Source organism: Apteryx rowi, unplaced genomic scaffold (genome assembly GCF_003343035.1).
Source record: "Apteryx rowi isolate R43461 unplaced genomic scaffold, aptRow1 scaffold_157, whole genome shotgun sequence".
NCBI classification, from domain to species: Eukaryota; Metazoa; Chordata; class Aves; order Apterygiformes; family Apterygidae; genus Apteryx; species Apteryx rowi.
In genome coordinates, this window is record NW_020447830.1 from 1105723 (window position 1) to 1126677 (window position 20955).

General features: G+C 47.5%; 4 protein-coding genes across 10 annotated transcripts in view; 2 read left to right on the plus strand and 2 right to left on the minus strand.

Annotated features, from left to right (window-relative positions):
* The window catches only part of IMP3 (IMP3, U3 small nucleolar ribonucleoprotein), an 857-nt gene extending 307 nt beyond the window's left edge, over nt 1–550 (plus strand). The window contains exon 1 of the mRNA XM_026059405.1: nt 1–550. This exon is cut by the window's left edge and continues 307 nt beyond it. Coding sequence (XP_025915190.1) covers nt 1–343 — 343 coding nt within the window. The 3' untranslated portion in view covers nt 344–550.
* The window catches only part of PLA2G7 (phospholipase A2 group VII), a 20502-nt gene extending 12222 nt beyond the window's left edge, over nt 1–8280 (minus strand). Inside the window, exon 1 of one of the 2 annotated variants that reach the window (XM_026059402.1) lies at nt 8155–8280. The gene's annotated coding sequence lies outside the window, so the exon portion shown is untranslated. Of the gene's footprint in view, nt 1–7647; nt 7857–8154 lie in introns of those variants that run through there. The other variant, XM_026059404.1, reaches the window with a different exon arrangement.
* A 95-nt stretch (nt 8281–8375) lies between these two features.
* ANKRD66 (ankyrin repeat domain 66) lies at nt 8376–19493 on the plus strand. 6 transcript variants are annotated; one of them, XR_003252437.1, is made up of 4 exons: nt 11486–11541; nt 13062–13190; nt 13550–13797; nt 16134–16214. XR_003252437.1 is itself a non-coding variant. In XM_026059420.1 (3 exons), exons 1-3 carry the CDS (start codon nt 10328–10330, stop codon nt 16312–16314), a joined length of 591 nt encoding a protein of 196 aa, XP_025915205.1. In that variant the 5' UTR covers nt 8376–10327; the 3' UTR covers nt 16315–19493. The 6 variants fall into 6 exon arrangements, 2 of the variants coding, with proteins under 2 accessions (XP_025915205.1, XP_025915206.1); XM_026059420.1 differs by lacking the exons at nt 13062–13190; nt 13550–13797 and adding an exon at nt 8376–10508 and having other exon boundaries at nt 11313–11541; nt 16134–19493; XM_026059421.1 differs by lacking the exons at nt 13062–13190; nt 13550–13797; nt 16134–16214 and adding exons at nt 8376–10508; nt 12289–13047 and having other exon boundaries at nt 11313–11541.
* LOC112962878 (taste receptor type 2 member 114-like) lies at nt 17938–20555 on the minus strand. The gene has a single exon (XM_026059419.1). It carries the CDS (start codon nt 20532–20534, stop codon nt 19581–19583), a length of 954 nt encoding a protein of 317 aa, XP_025915204.1. The 5' UTR covers nt 20535–20555; the 3' UTR covers nt 17938–19580.
* Between the last annotated feature and the right edge of the window lie 400 nt (nt 20556–20955).

Here is a 20955-nt window from a genome sequence, read left to right on the forward strand (position 1 = left end):
CCGCGCGCGCTGCGCCGCCGCGCTGCTGCAGAAGCTGCACGCCATGGGGCTGGTGGGCTCGCGGCGCTCGCTGGCGCTCTGCGAGCGCGTCTCGGCCGCCGCCTTCTGCCGCCGCCGCCTGCCCTGCCTGCTGCTCAAGCTGCGCATGGCGCAGAACCTGCGCGACGCCGTGGCCTTCGTGGAGCAGGGCCACGTGCGCCTGGGGCCCGAGGTGGTCACCGACCCCGCGCTCCTCGTCACCCGCGCCATGGAGGACTTCATCACCTGGACCGACGCCTCCCGCCTCCGACGCAAGGTCCTCGACTACAACCAGGAGCGCGACGACTTCGACCTGGCCGCCTAGGCGCCGACGCTGACACCCATCCGCCYGCCCGGCTGGACCTCTGCTGCCCGCCTGGCCGGACCCCTGTGCTGGACACTGCTTGCCGCGGCGCTGTCCCAGACCATCCCACGGCGCTCTCCCGGACCATCCTGCGGCGCTCTCCAGGCTGTGTAGTGGCAGGAGACTCTCCGCTGCCTCCCAGAAATAAACCAGGACGGACTGTCTCCATGTTGCATGTCTCTGTTGTCTGTTTTTCCCTCCTTGGGCAGCGTTTTGCCTCTGTGCTCAGCACATCGGTAGCAAAAGGGTTGGTGTCAGGCTCTGGCTCTGCGGTTATCAGGTCCCGGTGAGCCCCCTTTGATCAGCACCTGCCTTTCCCGCTCCTCTAGCAGCTGCCGTGCAGCACTAGCTCATGCCGCCGCGGAGCTCAGCACCCAACTTTTCCATGGGCAGCAGTGTTGACCGCTAATCCGCCCCGGATGAGGAAGGGCACTGCACGTCCTTTGGGCTTGCTGAGTTCCTCCTGAGGCGGCCGCGCTAGGAGCTGCATCAGGTAACGCCAAAATGTCTCAGTGGACCAAGGTGGACCTCGGCCAAGAAGAAGCTTGGCTGGCCTCGCGCATGCGCTCTCGGGCTGCTGTCATATCGCGGGCTGCGTGCACCACTGCAGGAGGTCAGAAGTGACTGTGCGGTGTCGTAGTGCTGAATTAACACTTGTCTCGGTTTTCTCCGTGACGGTGGTGTGAACGCACAGACCGGCCTACGCGGAGATGGCGATGGCGATAGTGAAGATAGCCCAAAGCAGTGGTGTCTGTACCAGCCCCGGCCTTGATGCCTCTCCCGCCTCTTTCGGCTGTAATTTTTCCACCTTACCGCACAAGACACACTTAAGAGGAAACATTTAATGATAAAACTATAACAATGACTCCATTAAATACTTTAAATCCCCATATCAAACCGGAAAGGAGAGCAGGGAGGAAATATATTCATTTTTAGTAAAGGGAGGTATTATTGCGCTCCTAGTTTTAAAGTCAGCCTTCTTCTCATGTTAGAAGGGATTGCGAAGAGTTTTGAAATGTTCGTCTGTGTGCATAAAACTACGTTTCTGCAAACCAGAACGATCACTTTGAGACACCTGGTTTTATAATGCTTAAATCCCACAAATACAAGTAAAGTGAAAGTGCTCTGATGGCATGAAAGGGCCGAGTTGGATGCTGTCATTTTAAGTGGTTGGCTGCTAATAATAGATGCTGAAGGGAGTTTTAAACTTGGATGGCCACTTGGAGTAGCTGCTTTAGGACCAAATGCTATTGCCGTGGTATTTGGCAACTTTGCTGTTTCTTTTATAAGAACTGCCTTTCCTGACACTGCTTTACCCCATCTCTAGCTACCAGTTCCTCATTTAGCTGGTGTGCGCAAAGTACCCAGAGTACCTGCTTTTAGAATGATTTTCTTCTGGTTTAGAGGAAAGCGTAAATGGCAAAATTTTGGGGGTTGTTTGGGGTCTTAGCAGTAACAAGGAGGTAAAGAAATGAGTTGGAGTAGTGCTCAGGTATGTGGACACTTCTCTGGCTGGCACAAATATGCTAGAATGTGGTGTAATATCTGTGGGCTTCCTAGGTGCACCAGGAAAGAGTATCATTATTGACTGCTGGGGAGTTTTGATGGTGTTTTTCTTTTTCTTTAGGACTTTAATATAGAAAGCAGTGCTTTTTGAAAGCTTGGCTGCTGAGCTGCGTGGCCGCTCTTGCGCATCTCAGAGGGCCTGGCTGACCTCCAAGCTCGTCCTGGAGGTGTTTTGATAGGGAGGAACTGGAACTGTAAAAGTCTTAGCCAGAAGCAGAATTGAAAGAAAATACAAATGTTATTTGCATAAGAGGTTGTAAGCTGGAAGAGAAGTCTGAGTGTCAGCGCTCGGTATCTTTGATGCATTAGCGCTGCAGCTGACAATTAGGCGCTCATTTACATGGCAGGGTCTTAATGAAGTTGCCAGATACTGTTAAGACTAGGAGTGAAAGCTGTCCTAATCATAACCGCATGTCTGCTGTTAACTTTTGCATTTAGCTCGTAAGCTGAATAAAAATCAGCACCTGAGTGGAGCCTAAGGCCTTCTAGGACTGTTGGGAACTTTATTCCCCTTTGGAAAAAGAGCAGAAAAGCAAAAACAAAAATGCTTTTACATTGTTGAAGAAATACGTGTGTATCTTATAATGTAGTTTTTCCGAAAGCTTCTTGTGATTTGTAAATACTCCACTAGACTCTGTTCATCATCTTGCAGAGAGGTTTCCTGAGTTTTTTTCTTTTTCTTTTTCTTTTTTTTTTCTCTTTTGAGAGGGTAGTTTTGTAGTTACAGGTCATTACAGAGGTAAAAGGACATAAAAATAAATGGTTTGATTATATACTTATACATATATTTTTTTCCCCTAGAAATGCTTTCTTTGCCTCTAACCGCAGCTGCAAAAGGAATTGGTCGAATTAGGAGTTTCCGAAGCCCTGACTGTCTGTTTTGGGTCCAAAAGGCTGGACTGCAGCTCCCACCGGAGCCGAGAGCCTGGGCGTGTTAGAACGGCTTTCCTAAACAGGAAGGGTGTTGATGTGAGGGGCATTGCTGGATTACTGAACTAGGACCAGAAACTGGCCTCAAATATTTTGGCAGTTTGTTCTGAAAGCAGCCACATGTCAGAATTCTTACCAGTATAATAAGCCAAATGCTATTAAGCAGAGCGTTCATTAAAAAACGTGTATATATGAATAGGATCACAAAAGAGATGGGGGACTTAATAAAAGCCTGCGTATTGCATTTCACTACTGCTCAGTTGCTAAGCTGCTGCTGCCTCGGTCCGGTGCGGGCATCCCCCGAAGAGAGGGTGAAAAGGGGAATCTCGGGCCTCAAGCGCAGAAGGCTGACAGAAGGAGAGAGCCAAGAATGTTTCGGAGGACGTGGTGACGCTTCTTGCTGCCGAAACTTTCTCCCCCCGGGTCCAGGGGACTGCGGGCGCCAGGAGCCAGCGCCTGGGCCGACGGCCCCGGTCGCGCTCTCAGAGGTATTTCGGGAGCCGGAGACATCGTCCGTGGGAGCGCGGAGGTGGGGGCTGGATGGGGGGGGTTCGTTAAGAAGAGCATCGTCCTAAAGGCTCCTTGCGTCACAGAGAGACGACGTAAGGGTGTGGGAAGGCTGTTAACCTCAGCGGTGTTTAATCATTCGCCTCTTCTGTTTGTCCTAATTTGTCCTTTTTGTCCTAACTGTACGTGGTTCCTTTGTGCATCTCCAATGTCTTATATAGCAGGAGAGGATCTACAGAACTGCAGCCAGTTAAATTATTTGGAGGAAATGGTGGCCAATTCATTTCCCTACAAAAACTGTACTGTGGGATAATAGTATTCAACACTCCTGCTCTCTGCTCTGCTCGCTCAGAAATAAAATTCTTACGTACTTTTTAAAAAGTACGTTAAAAGTACTTTACAAAGGCTATGCTTTTATATATATGTGTGTATCTTAAATCGGGAAGTCTGCTCTCCTGCTGGTTATGCAGTAGATGAGGTATAACTGAGACGAGTGTTGAGCTGTTAAACTCTTAATGGCTAACACATAGGAATACATCTGCCCAGTGTAAGACCTGGGCCCTGTTTAAATATCATAAGCAGCGTATCTTCTAGATATGAAAACGCAAGTTGCATCTGATAGCAGCACGCCCACGTTTTGGCTAACAGGTTTTCGCACGTAATCAGGCAGAGCCCTGCCTGCGCCCACGGGGAGTCTCAAAGGAGGCTGAGCAACAGCAAGGGGGAAAGGGCAGAGAAAAGCCGGAAAGCAGCCAGGGCGGCCTCGCCGTGCTCTTAAATATACACAAAGGCTTGCTTTTCTTTTTTCTTTTTTCTTTTTTGGCTTTTTTCTGATTCCAAGGGCTAGATCCAAAGCCGATATAAATCAACACTGACTTCAGTGCATCTGTGCTAACTGGCACGAGGTGAGGATCTGGCCTCGTGCTTCTTTTGTGCCAGACCCTGCAGACTTCTCGTCTCCGGAGCTGCCCTGGGTTATAACAGCAGAGTTTTCTCCACRTAAGAAAGGCAGGATCAGGTCCTGGGCGATTACCATGGTTAATTTTGCTGCATGCTTATTTCCAGAGCCTTTTGAAGTACATGAGCTATTCTGTTATTGCCAAGCTATGCGGTACCTCTGAAGCGCACGGAAAGTTACTGGTCTGGAAAGATGACACTGGTGTCAGGGCGAGCTGCCCTTGTGTGACAGTCTGCGGAGCCGCACAAAACTCRATCGCTGACACCTCTGCTGCGCTGCAGGAACGAGTTGCCGCTGCTGCGGTCTTTCAAAGGTGTTAACACTTTTACAGCAAGAGTGAAAGTTGACTTTTTTTTTTCTTTTTTTTTTTTTTGAACCAGTGCAAAAAGCATATATCCTGTGCGCGTTGTAATTGGGATTGTTGAAGGAGGAAGCAAAACACGGAGCTGAGCTACGTGACATACCTTAAACAAAGCACCTGTGACCACACATAGCAAGCAGTTCCTTACTCCCGCTTTTAGTGGGCAGTGGTAAGGGAGATTTTACCAGCGCCTGKTTTCTTTTTTCTTTTTCTTTTTTTTTTCTTTTTTTTCCTTTTTGTTTTGCTTTTCCGACTTTGGCCTGTGCTTTGTTTGAAGCCTGCCAAAGAGGAAGGACTGAGTCAGCAGGGCTGCGAGCCTGGAGAATGCGAAAGCAGGAATGGGAAAGGAAGCGTCCCTCAGGTCTGGTGTGAAGGCTTTTGTGTTGCAGGGTCTGAATAGCAGAGGCGCTGGCTGAAGTGCAGATGCGCTGTTCTGAGGTACTTTTCTCCAGAAAATAATACCTCGTATTTTAAAGGCTGCTTCAGCCTGACATCTTGAAAGCACTTGGCAGGGGTTAGTGAAGGGACGGTGCCTACCCGAATAGGTCTGTGGGGAACATCCCTGCCATCACAGATGCACTGCAGCCTGGGGAGGTACCTTATATCCCCGTTTTGAAGATGAGGAATGGAGAATTCAGAGCTGGGCAATTCTCAGTGTTTCAGGTGTGCCAGTCCAGCGCGTAGGTGCCACCGATGTTCAGGACGGTTCTGTCGTGCTGCCGCCGGGCCCTCTCGGGTTAGGGAGGGGTGATCCTCCTCCCGCTTCAGCCATCAGGGCCCCCGCACCCCCCTCTCCAGCCGCGTTACAGTGCCTTTTCCACAGCGTTCGCAAATGAGATATTGCCCCTCTCGTGCCTGCTGAGTCTGGCCCTGTGGCGGTGCACGACATGCCGCCGGATGGAGGTGCCACCGTCCTCCTTTGGAGCCCCGAGCTGGGTAACCTGTTCAGCGTACCTTCTCTGGGTGATTTGGCACTGGAGAGGGGAATCTCACTGCTGGGGGAAGGGATCGCCCCTTGATCTCTACCACGTTACAAAACWTTTCAACATTCACAGGGCCCGGAAAAAAACCCTAGTGTTATGACAGCTTTCATCTGAGAGACACAGGTTCTGGTCCCCCTTCTGAAGGACGCTAGGCATCTAGGCCGCTGTCCTCAACCTCGTTTTGGCTTGGTGCTTGCTGCTTCAGGCCTGAAGTTGGCTGTGTGTGTTGGAAAGCGCTTCTGCTCCAGCATGAGGACATGGGGACATCAGATGAAAGGAGCAGGCAGTGGCTTCAAAGTAAGCAGGAGGCACTTGGGTTCGGTGCACCGCTAAGGGATGGGGGAACTGCTTGGTACAGAGCACGATGGGCGCCAAACGTTTACGTTAGGATTTCCAAATGCGGTTAACCTTTCTGACGCATAGGGTTGAAGTCATACATCTAGCATTTCCCAGGGACAGGAACATGCTGCCTTGGGATTTCTGGTTTTTAAGACTACTTCTCCTGATGTTATTAGGGAAACCTGGGCACCTCTATTAATTGCATCAACAAGCCAGAAATGTGTCACTGCAGCATGTACATCCCTGTAAATCTAAGCCTGAGTGACATGCCTGGACTCTCACAGATCCAAGAACTAAATCCAGCTGTCCTCCAACTGTACCTTCCCCAGTGGGAAAGCCCCCGCTCTCTTCTATACGAGTACGACTCCACCAGCAGAAGGGTTCCCCCCCACCACTAATATTAGCTGATTTTGAGTAGAAAAAATGTCCAGTTTCTACCAGGTGAAGAAAAATGGAGAACAACCAATAAACACAGGCAGATATGGAGATTTGAGCATCTCCAGTTTACTCCAGTGTGCCCACAGCAGTACGCCACAAGAGCTTCTCAGCTTTTGTAAATCACGTCAGCAGGGCAGATAAGTGTAATTCTGCATGGCATTATTACTCTTCATTTCTACCCAGAATAGCCTCCTCCCTTTCCTCTAGAGAGTCAACACCTATCATTCCAGGAATGACTTAAATGCTTGTGTCACAGGGGTAAAGTATAGGCTGATTCTTGCGGTGGGTTCATCTGACTAATATTAGAGTCTACCACATAGTCACCTATCTCTGAGCTCGTTGCGCTTAAATCCTACCGGGGGAGTCGTGTCCTAAAAGCACTGTCTCTGCCAGCAGCCRAGATGAGGGCTTCGGTGTAGGCATCTGCGTTGTCTTAGGTGAGAAGAYTCTTGTGCTGGCTGCCCAGCCAAAGCCCCCTGTGCTACCAGGTGCCGTCTCTTGTAGACTCATGGAATAATTTAGATTGGAAAGTGCCTCTGGAAGTCATCTAGTCCAACCCCTGCTCAAAGGGGGCTAATGTTAAAGTTCGGCTGGGTTGCTCAGCACCTTGTCTGGGTTTTGAATATCTTAGTGATGGAGAGTCCACAACCCTGTCCCAGGGTTTAATTGAGCTGCTTGTGATACGTATACATATATATATATATATATTTTTCCTTCTATCTAGTCTCAATTTCCCTTGCTGCAGCCTGCGAGTGCTGCTTCCTGTCCTTTCACTGTGCACCTCYGCGGAGAGTCCAGGCTGGAATTACTTTTCCTCCGGGAAAGCTTTGTTCGCCTTCTCCCTTACGCTACTCCCTGCGCTGCACCCAGCGGCGCAGGGACACGTCTCCTCCTCCTGCCCCCGCGGCCCCGCTGTCCCGGAGGGACACCCAGGGGCTGGAAGCGAGCAAATCCGCGGGCAGGGCGCAAGACACCGTTGGGGAAAGGCTCCGGGGGCAGGAGCAGAGCGGCGGCAACCAGGGAAGGAGAGAGCCGGCACGCCGAGCGAGAGGCTGCGCGGGAAGGCAGCTCGCGGAGCTCCTTAGGATCCCGGCGGGAGCAGCCCCCTCGCTCCCCCCCGCGCTCTTCCCAGCCGCCTCTCGGCGCTTTTCCCCCCTCTTTCAGCGCCCGGCGCCTCACGTACCTCGTGCCCGGTGCCCGGCGTCCCTGCGCGGCGCGAGCCGCCCGCCGCCGCCCTCCGACCCGCCGCCGCCTGGTCCTCTGCCAAGGGGAGGCTCTGCCGTGGCTTTCCCGCGAGGCGGCCTTCCTGGGAGAGCCCTTTCCCGGCGCCTCCGGGACGGGTTTCGGGACACGCGCCGCTCCCACTCCCGGCCGGCTCGGGCAGCCCGGCGGCAGCTGGGCCGTGCCGCCGCGCGTCAGGGGGCCGTTCGTCGTCAGCGGGAGGGCCGGCCGGCACGCGGCGCGGGCCAGGGGCTGCCTCGGCTCCCGCATCTCCGCCAAAGCATCCCGCGGAGCCGCGGAGCCGCGGGCCGAGCGCCGCCGGAGCGGGGGGACGTGGCGACCCCTCTGCCGGCCGCGGGGCGCCGCGGGGCGGCTGCGTTCGGCTCGAGGTCCGCGCGCAAAGACCCGGCGCTTCTCACCCGCGCCTGCACCCGCGCCGTCGGCGAGCTTGGCCTGCCTGGAAACTAACCCTAAAACCGGCAGCAGTAGTACAAGATTGTTTTTCAGAGGGATCGGCAGGTGGATCCGGCCGAGGAAACGGCCGTGGGGGCTTTGAGCAAAGGGAGGTGCCGGGGCCTGACGGGGCGAGAGGGAGGGTGAAACTCAGCCTGCGCTGAGCTGCTGGGGAAGCCGGGCCTCGGAGAGCTGGCGGGCTCGTGGGGCGGGGTGGGGTGGGATCGCTCGGCTTGCTTCCCTTCCCCTCGAAAGTTAAGTTGTATTTTTAGTTTGGATTTTGTTGGCATTTCCTCAGAAAACAATAAGGAYGTTGCGTGAAAGCATCTAAGGTTTTTTTTTAATTTATTTTTGACTACTTCTCATTTCAGTGAAGGGCTGGATGCATTAAAGCGTATCATTTTCACGATAAGTTTAATGCTGATGAAAGGCCTTGGAGGATAACTCTGAAGAACTGTTTAATCAAGGAACCGGTTCTTCAGGGTCAGTGAGGAGATAATGATAGGGATGAGAGGTGTACGAGTGATTAAATTAACCTGGACGTGCCAAAGCCAAGGCTACTTTGTAAACCGCTAAGGAACAGCAAACTCTATTATATTTTTTAATACATATTTATTATGGCTCTGATTCTGCACACAAATTATGTGATTTGAAGGAACTGCAAGGACATAATAGGGGTCAAATAAATTTGTTTATTGATTATACTGCAACATGCAAGGTCTAGCTGAAAATGCCCAGTGCAGCTCCGGCAGAAGTTTGGTGACATTTGAACCGGAGAAATAAGTGAGGGTAACTAGGGGGTCACAGACTTTTTACAGAAATACAGCTACAGCTACTGCACCAACAGTAATCCTCTGCATATAGGTGAAAGAGAGGGGCAAATCTTCCAAAGGACGTGGGATGCACTCCTAGCAACACTGAACAACGTGGGATGACCCCTAAAATATACCACCTAGACTTGGGGCATATGAATCCACTCAATGCACTGTTTAAAGCCATTTTGCTGGGATGGTTTTCCCAGTTTGTGCACAGGGCTCAGTAAAAGTAATGTGTCTTCCTCTTGGAGGTGGTCTACACAGTCCAACCACCCAGGTCAGGGCGCCCACTGAAGCAGGCTGTGATTCCCTCTATCTCATTTTCCTCTTGCACAAACGCAGGGTGGAGACGGGGATGGATGCTTCCAGCCTGGGGTTGGGATGTGGCTAGGATGAATATTGGAGCTGGGAGCTGGGAAGCCACCCTGTCCACCTCTCAGGGCTCTCAGGGTGTTTTCGAATTGCAAACCTTCTCCTGTGTCACCTTCTGCAAGCTCTGCCCTTAGGCCTTTCCAGCATGCTGAACATGGAAATCACCCTCTCCCAAATCTGCTAAAGTTACACAATGAAGTAAATGTTAGCCAAGCATAAACCAGATCAAGTCCTAAAACTCTTCCAGTTTGTGAATGGGTCTGGACCAACTGGCTCGAGACCAGCTGTAGATATAGGAGTAAAAAAGCTTAACTCTAATCCTTTTTCCCCATTTATTTGGCCAAACCAGAGAAAATGTCTCAGCAAGTTTCCGTTCTCAGAATGCTAGGTGATGGGAAAGCGTTGTGATCCCTGCAAACTGGTTAAATTCCCTGCCAGCAAAGCAGCTAGGAAGCATCCTCCAGCACAGGTACTCTCAGAGCAATCTGCAGTCTTGCAGGGGCTTAAAATCTGCTTGCGTTTCTTGAGTGGAGTCTGTCGTATGGGACTAGAAAGAGCCACACACAGCTGTGGAAAAGAGCTTTTTTAAGCCCCATGGCATAGCTAGGTTATTTGCACGGAACTTTCTTTTTTTACAATAAAACAGTAGCAGTAACAGATCTGCAGCATCAGCAAGGGAGGAGCCAGTCTCCATGGTAAGTGACAACAGACCCAAGGCGAATGTTTGGTCTGGGCTGGCTGTTCTTTAGCAACATCCTTGAGAAGTGCAAATGGTTTGGTCTATGAGTCCTTTATAAACTAAAGGTCACCATCAGTCTGTGATCACTGGTTTTAAGATTAATTACTTCAGTTTTTTTCTTCCTCTATCATTCATTTTTCCTTTCTTTTCTTTTTTTTGGTATAAATCCTGCTTTCTCACAGTGTGTGCCTCATTTTTGATCCAGACACTGTGTGATGCCTCTTAAGATGAGAGGAGCTGATGCATCAGAGAACATGCGCTAAATGCTGTTGCACTGCTCCCAGGTATTTTCTGAAACGTGCAGCATGACCGAGCTTCACGAAGCTGTAGCGTTGGGGGATTACGACCTAGCGGAGAAGATTTTGAAGAAGGGGCACTGCGATCCAAATCACAAAGACGTCGACTGGAATGACAGGACCCCCCTGCACTGGGCTGCTGCAATAGGTAAGGGCGCCCCGTGCTCTCTTACCTCTGCAAACCGCAGCGGTAGCGTCTTAATGCTGACTGTGATTACGTCTGGCTATGAAGGCTATTAACGCAGGTGGTAGCTGAAGTTCCTATCTATCCTTTTGTGCTTAGCGAGAAAAAAAAGAGAAAAAAAAATCAATTTCAATGGGAATTTTACTTGCAAAATAACTTGTGGCATTACATGCAAAGTGATCTCCTTTTGCTTTTTTTTCCTACCTCGTGAAAACTGTAAATTTTCACAATATTCAAATGTAGCATGTCTGCTTCTCCCTCTGTACGACAGAAAACAGAAATAACTGGGTTTTGCTTTTTCAAGCAATTACACAAGTTATAGAAATTTGAAGCTGAGTGAAAGCAAGCAATTTCAGTATCTCATATAAAACAATTTTTTATTGTAGATGCTCATAAGTTTTCCAATTTATACATTTTTAAAATTTATTTTATATTGGCCTAAAGATTTAATTGAAACAATGAAGTAGTCGAGGCCTGAGTAATTCATATGTGCCGCTCAGAAAGTATCAGAAAACTTTTTGACTTTATTGCTGTCTTTGTTGTTAAATGGTTCAGGAAAGAGTCTGCTTTGAAAAATGAACATTTTCTGATGAATATATTTTATTTGATAAACAAAATTGCCAGGTCGTGGGTATAACCTATCGCTACGTGGCTGGAGGGGTTTATAGGCCTGATCAAATGTTTGCAGCTATCTATCTTCTGTGTCCTGAGGGTATAAAATCTAAAACCGGTGCATCCTTTCTCCGTATTTTTCTGCCATAACGCAAGGGCAATCGGAGCTGGTTAAGCTGCTTGTGCATCACGGGGCTCGGCCTTGCTTGAGAAGCGACGTGGGCTGGACTGCGGCTCACTTCGCTGCCGAGTCCGGACGGCTGGGTGTGCTCCGCACCCTTCACTCCTTGCACGCTGCCATGGACGCGGCAGATCTCTTTGGCGACACTCCCAAGCGGCTGGCGGAAATCTACGGGCACAAGGACTGCTTCAGGTTCCTGGAAATGTGAGTAGCGAAAGCTGTTTCTGTGACTGCTGAAGTAGCTGAAGATGCTGCGGCAGTGGGGATTAAATTGATTGCTGTACAGAAACACGTGCAGTCTTTCCACCTAAAGCCTTGCAAAGCTGTTGGGTAGGAGTAGGAGACACGTGAAATACAGGTCCTTGCCATGGGCAGCTGCATAGCGGGAAGCCAATGGGAAAACAGTCACTTATTCCACTGTCTTATATGGTTTGCCCTGGTAGGTCTTCAAAAAATATAACCATTTCTTTTGCTTTTGGAAAGTATACCATTTCAGCTATTAATAGGCTTTGCAACGTTGTTAAAATTTATTGCTTCCAAATTTTGGAAAACCCCTTATTCTCTTAACCTGTATGGTCATCGTTGTTTTTTCTGCCAGGTTTTTCCTTTATTTATTTTCTATGACAATATTTCTAGCTTCTATTTTTTATCCATTATTATAAACTTTTTTTTCCTATTTTTCATGTTTAGCTTTATTATTATATATTTTTAACATGTATTAGGCATTCATTTTTTAACAAGGATTGCCACTCCTATATATACAACTAGTAAATTGCTTTTGAAGGGTTCCCCATTGCTATCCATGTTTTCCAAATGAAGTATTTTCTCCCCACTAATCTGACTCATAGTATTTCCACTTATGCACAACTGGCTTAAAATAGATCTCAAGCCTCTCACTTGGCTTATATAACTTCACTTATCATAACAAGTCATTTTTTTTCTTCTAATTAGCTGGACTTCTAAGTCTTTTATGAGACTCTACAATATGCCCAGCATGGGACTTTGGGCAAGAAATCACATTCCTCTTTCACTGGATTAGGCTTCAGTCCTCCTGTGGGTCACCACCGTAACTTCCAGACCCTGAGAATAGCCAAGGTTGAGGGTTTTCCTTCCCTTTCTATGATTTTACAATCCCATTGTATTCCTTAATTGGAATGTTCCTTGTTGCTGCAATATTTTCAAGACTGTTTGAGCACCATATAAATGCACGTTTTRTCCAGCTCCAAGTCTTCAGTTTGCCTTGAACGTTACATGCAAACCTCGCGTACAAATTAACAGCGCAGATCACAGACTTGGCACTTACAGGGCTCTTTCCAAACCACTTCTGCTTCTCGCTGCCTGTCGGGCTTGGGGCTGCCTCTTGCCATATCTGYGTTATTGAGGAGCTCAGCCCAAGAACGGCAAAGTTCAAAATCGGGCATGGTGGCCATGCAAACGTCTGGGAAGGCCAGTGCCTAACCAGAATTGCCTTTCAGAAATCGATGTTTCCACATACCCTGTAAACTTGTCTGTTGCTGCTACTACGGTTTTCCTTTTGCTATACTTTTAAGCTTGTTATTTGCTGCTGAAATGCTGTGTGCCCACCTCTTTTCTTGACACCATCAGTATCCATCCATAGGAGAAGACACCCAAGCTGGAGACTTTCTAGGGTAGCCCACATATTCATGTTTCTAAGCTCTGGCTGTTATGGAAGCTGATGGGGCCTTTGCATTTTACCTGCCCAGCCCATTGGAGCTGAAACCTTACTATTTATGGAGCTGACCTGCTGCAAACCTTCAGCGTCCACCGGTCTTACCATGCTAGCTAGTACCAGCTAAGAAACATGGGATCCTTGCACTCTCCGTAGCTTCTGGGTATGTCTTTTACCCACTGGTAAGTCTCACATCCATGCACACAGGGATCGAGCAAGGGCTGGGAGGCCCGAGAAAACGGAAAGACCCTTGGAGAGCCTGGGCCTCGTCCCGTTTGTGAGAAGCCATCGAAAGCCATTATCAGCCCTGTGCAAAGCCTGTGGGTGGCCAGAGCAGCCAAGATTTTATCACCGGGGCTCAGGAATCTTTTTTTTAAGGCCAGTCACTATAATTTACAGGCATGGGGAGAGTGTCTGCCCAAATGCAAGTTTTACTTCCAACCATCGCCAAAAAGCTCTGACTTACCTAGGAGGAATTGATGGTATTTGTAGTATAGTAACAATTACCTTCTGCTTCTTCAGATAGGTGCAATGTCCCACAGATTATTGCTGTCTTCAGGCAGTGCTTTCTCAGGCTCTGCGCAGGAGCTGGGTGGTATCTCTGCGTGTTGCAGACAGAAGATGAAGCCCTGTGTGTGCTAATCCTGCGTGCCACTGAGTAGATCTGTCCTCTGTCCAAGGCGTTGGCTGCATCGACCATGTAAATACGAGGAATATTTTGTTGCAGAGCATCACTGACAGTTTGGGGTATTTGCCTGTCATGCAAAAAGGTGTGAAGAGAGAAAAAACATTTTTTAAGATAACAGTCTGAGGGTCTGTGCCAAATGCAGGGCGGGAGTGCATATCTAAACAGGGATATAAGCATCCAAATCATTCTTAAATCCCAGTCCCTCTCTCCCCTACTGCCATCAGCTTCTTTTGGTGCCTAAATTCAGGAGACAGCCCCCGACGCAGCTGCGGTGTTCACCGGGTGCCCTCGAGTCAGAGGCTTGTGCAGGCTCAGACATGCCATTTTTGGCCACTAACGATCTGTTGATCTGAATGGAAGAGCTTAAAYGCTTAAAATTTAATTCAGAGCTTAAATTCTCTCTCTAAAGCTCTGGAGAGGCCTCAAACCTTTAGCTGTTATTGGTCGTATAAAACCTGATGGTTTAAGTGGTTCACCCAGAAGTGGGAGTTCAGAGGTTTCCACAAGCGGAAGAGCTTTGCACCCACAAAATGCACGTCCCGAAAAGTGTGTGCGCTGCCGGGAAGCATCTGTTGCCGGAAGACCCTGAATTGTCGGGGAATTAGAGCCCGGGTCTCCCAGCCCTGACGGGAGACTGCAGGCTCCCTGCATGATGACCCCCGGCTGCTGGGTTTTCTGCTTGCAGATGTGGACCAAGTGATCGCTCTGCGCTGAGGACTGTTTTTATCAGTCATGTAAATGCAAGGAATATTCTGCTACAGAGTATCACCAGCGCTCACCCAGATTTGCATGGACATGCAAAGAGTTGTAAACAGGCCTCAAAGCAGAGCTGCTTCTGAATAACAAAACCATAATTTGCATGAGGTTTTTTTGCACCAGAATAGCTTTACCGTGGATGCTGGACACAGCGCCGAGGCAGCATAAACCTGCTGCCCTTGTCTGTCTGCGTCCCACCTGCAAAGTGCCGGTGCCGCAGCGAGGCTGTTGGTATCTGGGATTTGCAGAGGAAAGTGTAATTTCTCACTTCTGGGAGCCGGTGCGGGCGGGTGTCACACATCCCCAGCACTTCTGGAAACTAGTGTGGGTTGCAGACATGAGCACGGTGTTGCGCAAGCTGCACAGTTAACAACATGTAGTAGGAAAAATATTTAAAAGCTGTGATTAACAAAATTATAACTACGATTGGGAATATATATATTTTTCAGTGCCCAAAGCAGTTTATTCATTTTGCTTCTGATGAAAGTGTTTTTTCGTTTGCCTTGATTGTTTGCAATGACAAAGTATCATATGACAAGTGTAATGATAACTCACTGATAATGCAAGGCTACAGGAAAAAACAGAGTGAAGTATATTTATTTTGAGGGTAACAGCTTGTTCGGTGTCATTTGATAACAGTCTTGGAGTGTGTTTGTTTGATGAAAAATTTATGAATATTGCAAAAATACAAGGACATGCACAAAAGCAGAAATCACAGATGCCAAGAGCAAACACACTACCGACTTGGAAATCCCCGGGTTTGGATAGATGGTGGTTCAGTGTCTGACATCTGCAGGTTTCACACATTTGAAATCATGATTACAGTTTGAAAAACACAGCTGAAACCCCCCAGAAACCAGATGAGAGTTCTGAATGGTTTGTACGTGCAGATTTTGGGCAATGTAAAGTAATATCTTTAACATAACTTAATGCTTGCCCATCCAAAATTTGAGCCTTTATAGCACAGCCTTATTTCTATAACATTGTTTAATGCAGGTTATTATTTTAAAAATAGATAGGAGTATAAATTCTCAAGTTTAGAGCTGGATTTGAATGCAAAGTTTAGCATAATTTCAGGGCTAAATTGGACTAAGATCAGATAATTCCTGAGGTTAAAAGATTATCAGTGAGGAATAACTCTGTGACTAGACTCTCCCAAATTTCAGTGATCTTCAGATCTGGTGCTTTGGCACTAAGAGTTTCTAATGCTCTGTAATGGGCAATACAAAAATGTTAGAAAGTGGAAATATTAAATTTGCTGTGAAAAATACTGTGTACAGCTGCTCTGCCTTGTGCTTAGTCTATTTAACAGCAAGTAAGTTCACAAGATCAGTCTTTGAGAGATTTGCTTGGTTAAAGTTGTGCCTCCAACAGTAAGAGTGTGAATCTCATCTTGGGTCCTTACCAAAGGTTTCCCACCTCAGCGCAACTCTGGATGAGTATCTGGTCACTCGGGGTGATAAATGCTCAGGGAATTTGTGGTGAGGCTCATTGCTTTCTTACATATTGCTGGCAGCAGAAACTGCTTTGCGTTGACCATGGGGATACCCATCTGTTGACCATGATGACCCCACCTGTTCATAAAGACAGACCTGCTCATGAAACTTCCTGTAACTCTGCTGTGCTCTGTATTTGAAGCTGTATGCTTGCTTTCTTCCGCAGAGCAGAGGTGGAGAGCAGAAATTATCGCTGGACAGCCTCGATGAAAGGAATCCACTTAGACCAGAGAGATGAAGACTGGGAACTCAAGAAAGAAGAGCTTGAGAGAAACTCGCTGTGTGCTCAGGAGAACTATACAGCCTGTGCTCAAAAGAAACATAGAAAAAAGAGGGGGAAGCAGTAGTGTACTTTGGCTATCTGGTGCCACTGAGAACTTGCACTGTAGATTAAAGACACTGGCAAAGCCAGGATGCCTCTGCAGGGTGAAATAGGGATGAATGGAAAAGGCAGATGGCCACAAGAAGATGCCTTCATGATGTACTGTACATACTGTCATTAATAGGGAGTAGGCAGAAGTGCTTCTCTCTGTCTACATGTCTGTATCTCAGATCTCAAATATGAGAAAACTGTAGGTGGTATTTAAATATACTAACATTTTTATCCACTGAACCTGTATAAATCTACAGAAATGGCAGCAGCTGCCCTGAACGCCTGCGAGGGAAGCGTTTTTAGTCTCTGTTGATCAGGAAGCTCCTGGGACTGTGGCTCTGCTGACTGGTGATCTCCATGTCTTTGCTTGTTTGCTTCAGGTCCTGTGTCGAGCAGGGGTCTATGGGGGCTCAGTCCCTAGTGGTGCCTCTCCCTTTTGTGTGTGTGTGGATCTAGTTCCCTCTCCTGGTTTGAAGGGAGACTGATGTTGATCCTTTACTGGACACATCTGTCTAACAGCCTGTATCTATGATTTTTGGTCCAGAAAAGGGGGAAATGTGCTTGTTACTGCTTTCAGACATCTGTGACTGCCAAGACAGTTAGAGCACTGCCTTATTTTTAGCAATGTCCCTAACCTTTTTTAAGTCTGTGTTCATAGGAATGCTGTGAACAAGTCCTGCACTATCCCGCTGCTCATCAAAGCTTTTTAAGGTTAACACATCTTTTAACTGTTTCACTTTTCAATTATTAGAAATACTTTGACTGTGACTCATTTGACCCAAACCAGTTTTCCAGACCATGCCAGCATTTGGCAATCATTCGTATTGACTTCTGACACTCTCCTGAGTGCCAGACTCAGGCAAACCTGATGCTTCTGGATTGCCTTGGTTACACATATCATCCACATGCAGCCGCAACACTCAGGCATTTAAATCACAACCAAGGACTCTGTGATTCACCTCCCACTCCTAGATTTCCAGGGATCAATTCAGCTGCCTACACATAGGTGTCTAATGTCATTTGAGATGCTCTCAGGTACCCAGACTGACTCTGCAGGTCTCCAGAATATCCTACGTTATAGCTCCTAACCCAGTGCAGATGCCTTGGATACCCTGGGACTTCTCAGATGACGCTAGATGCCTACGTTGAGGCAAACGAGCCAAGCTCCTAGCTTTACCTTTTGCCGTTTGTACTCCCATTACTTTTATCTGGACCACTCGGCCTGGCTGTTGGGTCAGTGACAGTACAAGTGGAGACGTATGTGGGACAGAGTGCATGTTGCCATACTACTAAATTAAACAGGCCTGTTTCTAGGCCTGAGGCCATCTGGCAGACCATCCTGTAGCTGAGGAACCCTTTCGTTGGTCTGGGCATGTGTCTCTCCCGAGAGCACATAACTTTACTGTATGTGCTGTGGTTGTGCTGTTTTGTTGCCTGTCTCCTCCAGTGCCAGCTGGACGGGGCTGGTGTATGGTGGAGCGATGCTGTGGTGGGCATCATGTTCATGGGGGTTTCACGGAGGTGGAAAAAGGTGCCTTGATGCTCAGCCTGGTTTGCCGGGGCTGCATTTTTCTGTGTATGCAGGATGTTATTTTTGCTTCCTGAGTCTCGTGTTATTTGAGCCCTGGAGGGGTGATGTTACACAGGACATGGGGAGAGAGCACGGTCTTTTTGCAAAAGTGACTGGAACTGTCATGTTAAAGGATCAATTGCATGAGCAACCACAGGGAAAGACGGGAGGTGCGGTAGTGCCTGTCCTGTAAGTGCCCCTTAGCTGGGGAGGTGTGTCCAGATGAGATGTTTCAGGTCTGCCTCTCCTGGGGAATGTGGCAGRTGCTGAAAGTGTCTCCTGCTGTGTAAGAGGGAGGTAGTGGAGTTCAACCTCTGCCCTGAAAAGTGCAATTGCAGCTAAAGGCAAACAACTAGTCTGAGAGGCAATATCTACGCTGTCAGTGTCTAATTTTGATGAGATGACTCACACCCTTTCTTTCCTTCTAACAGGACAACGTGAATGTAATTTTTTGCTTTACTAAAGCAGGAAAGGCCAGAAGARAGTGAAAGCTAATGGCTGGAAAACACTTTTTTTTGCTTTCTTACAAACCTCTTCCCTTTTCATTTTTGTGGAGATGGAGAGGAAGAGGGAAGGGAGTGTCCTTTTGCCCATGGAAAAGGCAACCCTTAAAGCAAAAAGCTTACAAACTAAGCTTTTCTCCTTCACTTGAACTTTTCAAACTAGCATCACGGGGCCACTCACATTCTGCGAGCAGAAACTGTTCCTCTGGGTCAATCTCTGTTAGGGAGTACATAGAAATTAGTGATGCCTTCACACTGCTATCCTACAAGAAAACCRTATCTCCTTTGTCTGGGGAAAAGAAGGTTTGAGACGCTTTCTGCTAGTGGGGGTTGCCTTCTGCAACATTAAGGGTTGTCTGAGAAAAGGCAGCAGAGAGAAACCCCAATAGCTTCTCATAGAGTTAATCCATGTCTGGCAGGGCTGATGCTACACCTGAGATGACTCTCTGGAGAGCATTTTGAAAGGTGCCGTCAGGAGGACTCTGAGCTGTGGGCTCCATGCCCGGCAACTGACCTCCTGGATGAGTTATTCTTCAAAGAAAAGATGCAGAGATGTGGCACTGGGCATGAGCTAAGACGTCCCTCTGGGCCTGAGCTGGTTGAAGAAACKAACAATTCAGGTTCCTCTCTATTCATGGCAGAATTATTTCATAGTCAGATAATCTGCCCATGACAGATGAAGCTGGACTTTATTCCATACTGCATTTTACGCAAAAACAACCTTCCAAAGTGTTTTACAGAGTTAGAACCCATGAGTAGAAGCCAGTCTGGAGAGCAGTTACACAGACCAGGGAAATTACATTGCTTTGCATGAAATATGAAAGAGATAAAGGATCCATAAAGCCAGAGCAGGATGTGGGTTCATCATCTTACGTGTCTGCTATTAGGGCATTTTTACATTTCTGTTTATAAGTCACTAACTACCTGTGGTAAATAATATGCTCAACGCATTCACACATCAGTTATAAACAAATGCATGATAATTATACAACTCACAATATTTTAAACTGCACAGCCATAATAGAAATGATTGTAAAATAAAATAGATACAAACATGCTGTTTAGTTGTATAAGCAGTTTTCATCAGCAAATCTTGTTTTTAATAAAAAAAAATCAACATTTTTAACGTGCTCCAGCTGAAGGACAGYGTAGCTTTTATTACAGTTCCTACCTTATGCAAACCTTGCACTTCACACAGGGCAGAGTCCTTAGCAATATCTTTTCCAGTCGGGGATTGCTGAAAATCAGAATAAGGGAGTGAACAAGTGGAAAAGCATACTGAAGTACTAAACAAAGAAACATCAGAGGATTTTTAGTCTGAGTGCTATAAATCATTGAGGAGATCAAACATGTAAAGTAAATGCTGTAGGTGAAGAAGAAGGACATAATAACTTTCATGGCTTTGACATGGGCTTTCATGCTGAGGTTCTTCACTGAGCTGGTTTGCATCTTGCGTTTGTGTCTCCAGAGAGAAAARAGGAGGAGAAGGACTGAAAGAATTAATGTCACGAATGCCATGGAAAATCCAAAGCCACTGGCGAAAAAAGCAGGGAAAACATGTTTGTCTATTTCAACATTCAACGTCCAGGAATTTCCTAGGAAGGTGGCATTGAGATAGTAGCACTGCACTTCATGAGTAATTTCGTAGACAGGGATGCAGATGAGTAAGGATAAAAACACTGAACCCAGCAACAGCCATGGCACAATCCTGTCAATATTTACTTTCAGGTAGTTGAAGAAGATATGCCTGAAATTTGCAATTTTCACACAATAAAAAACACACAGACAGGCAGAAACCCACAAGTCGGAAGAAATTAAAAAGCTGAGAAGAACTGAAAATATTTGGGGTACAGTGTTCACATAAAGTAACCTGGGATAAATTGTTGAAAGAAAGGTATATACCCATGTGATGCACAACAGCCAAAACCTGGAGCATCCCAGAAACATCAAGATCTTCTCATTGGAGGTTAAGTTTTTCTTTTTCATCCAGGCAATGCAATGCACAGCCACAATTAAAGTATTTATCAGCATTCCAGCAAAAGTCTGAACTGTGATGACTGCCATAACAATGGTATCGTATAAACTGACATTAAATTCATTTTGAGGTTGGCAAGTTTCCATTCTCCAAGGTGGGAGCAGTTCTGTGGGGGAGAAGTAGGTTGTAAGGCCAATGCTGAGTGCAGGACGGCAGCTGCTGGTGCTCTGCCTTTTTGTCTGAGCACCACGTATGGAAACAGGAGCTTTATAGARCTAGTGGGGAGAGAGATTTTGGCACTGCTCCTGTTCAGTGGCGCAGGTGTTCAGGCAGGAATGTAAATGTGGCAGGTGTTCCCTTACCTAGTGTCACTCTTCRATATTTGAATTTCAGTTCAGAAGAGCTGTGTTTGGTGGCACAAATAATGTACACRCTTTTCTGCAGAGACCAGTGCTGTGATTTAGTGACTGTCCCATGCTTGAGCTCCTTCAGGATTCATGAGCTGCATTCTCCTTTTGCCGTTGTCACCTCTGAGGTTCATGCTGAGGGATGCTCTCTGGTCACACC

Coding starts and splice junctions, on each gene's coding strand:
- ANKRD66 (XM_026059420.1), top strand. CDS start 10,328: ATGCTGTTGCACTGCTCCCAGGTATTTTCTGAAACGTGCAGCATGACC. Junction 10,509..11,312: donor GCACTGGGCTGCTGCAATAG/GTAAGGGCGCCC, acceptor CCATAACGCAAG/GGCAATCGGAGCTGGTTAAG. Junction 11,542..16,133: donor TGCTTCAGGTTCCTGGAAAT/GTGAGTAGCGAA, acceptor TTTCTTCCGCAG/AGCAGAGGTGGAGAGCAGAA.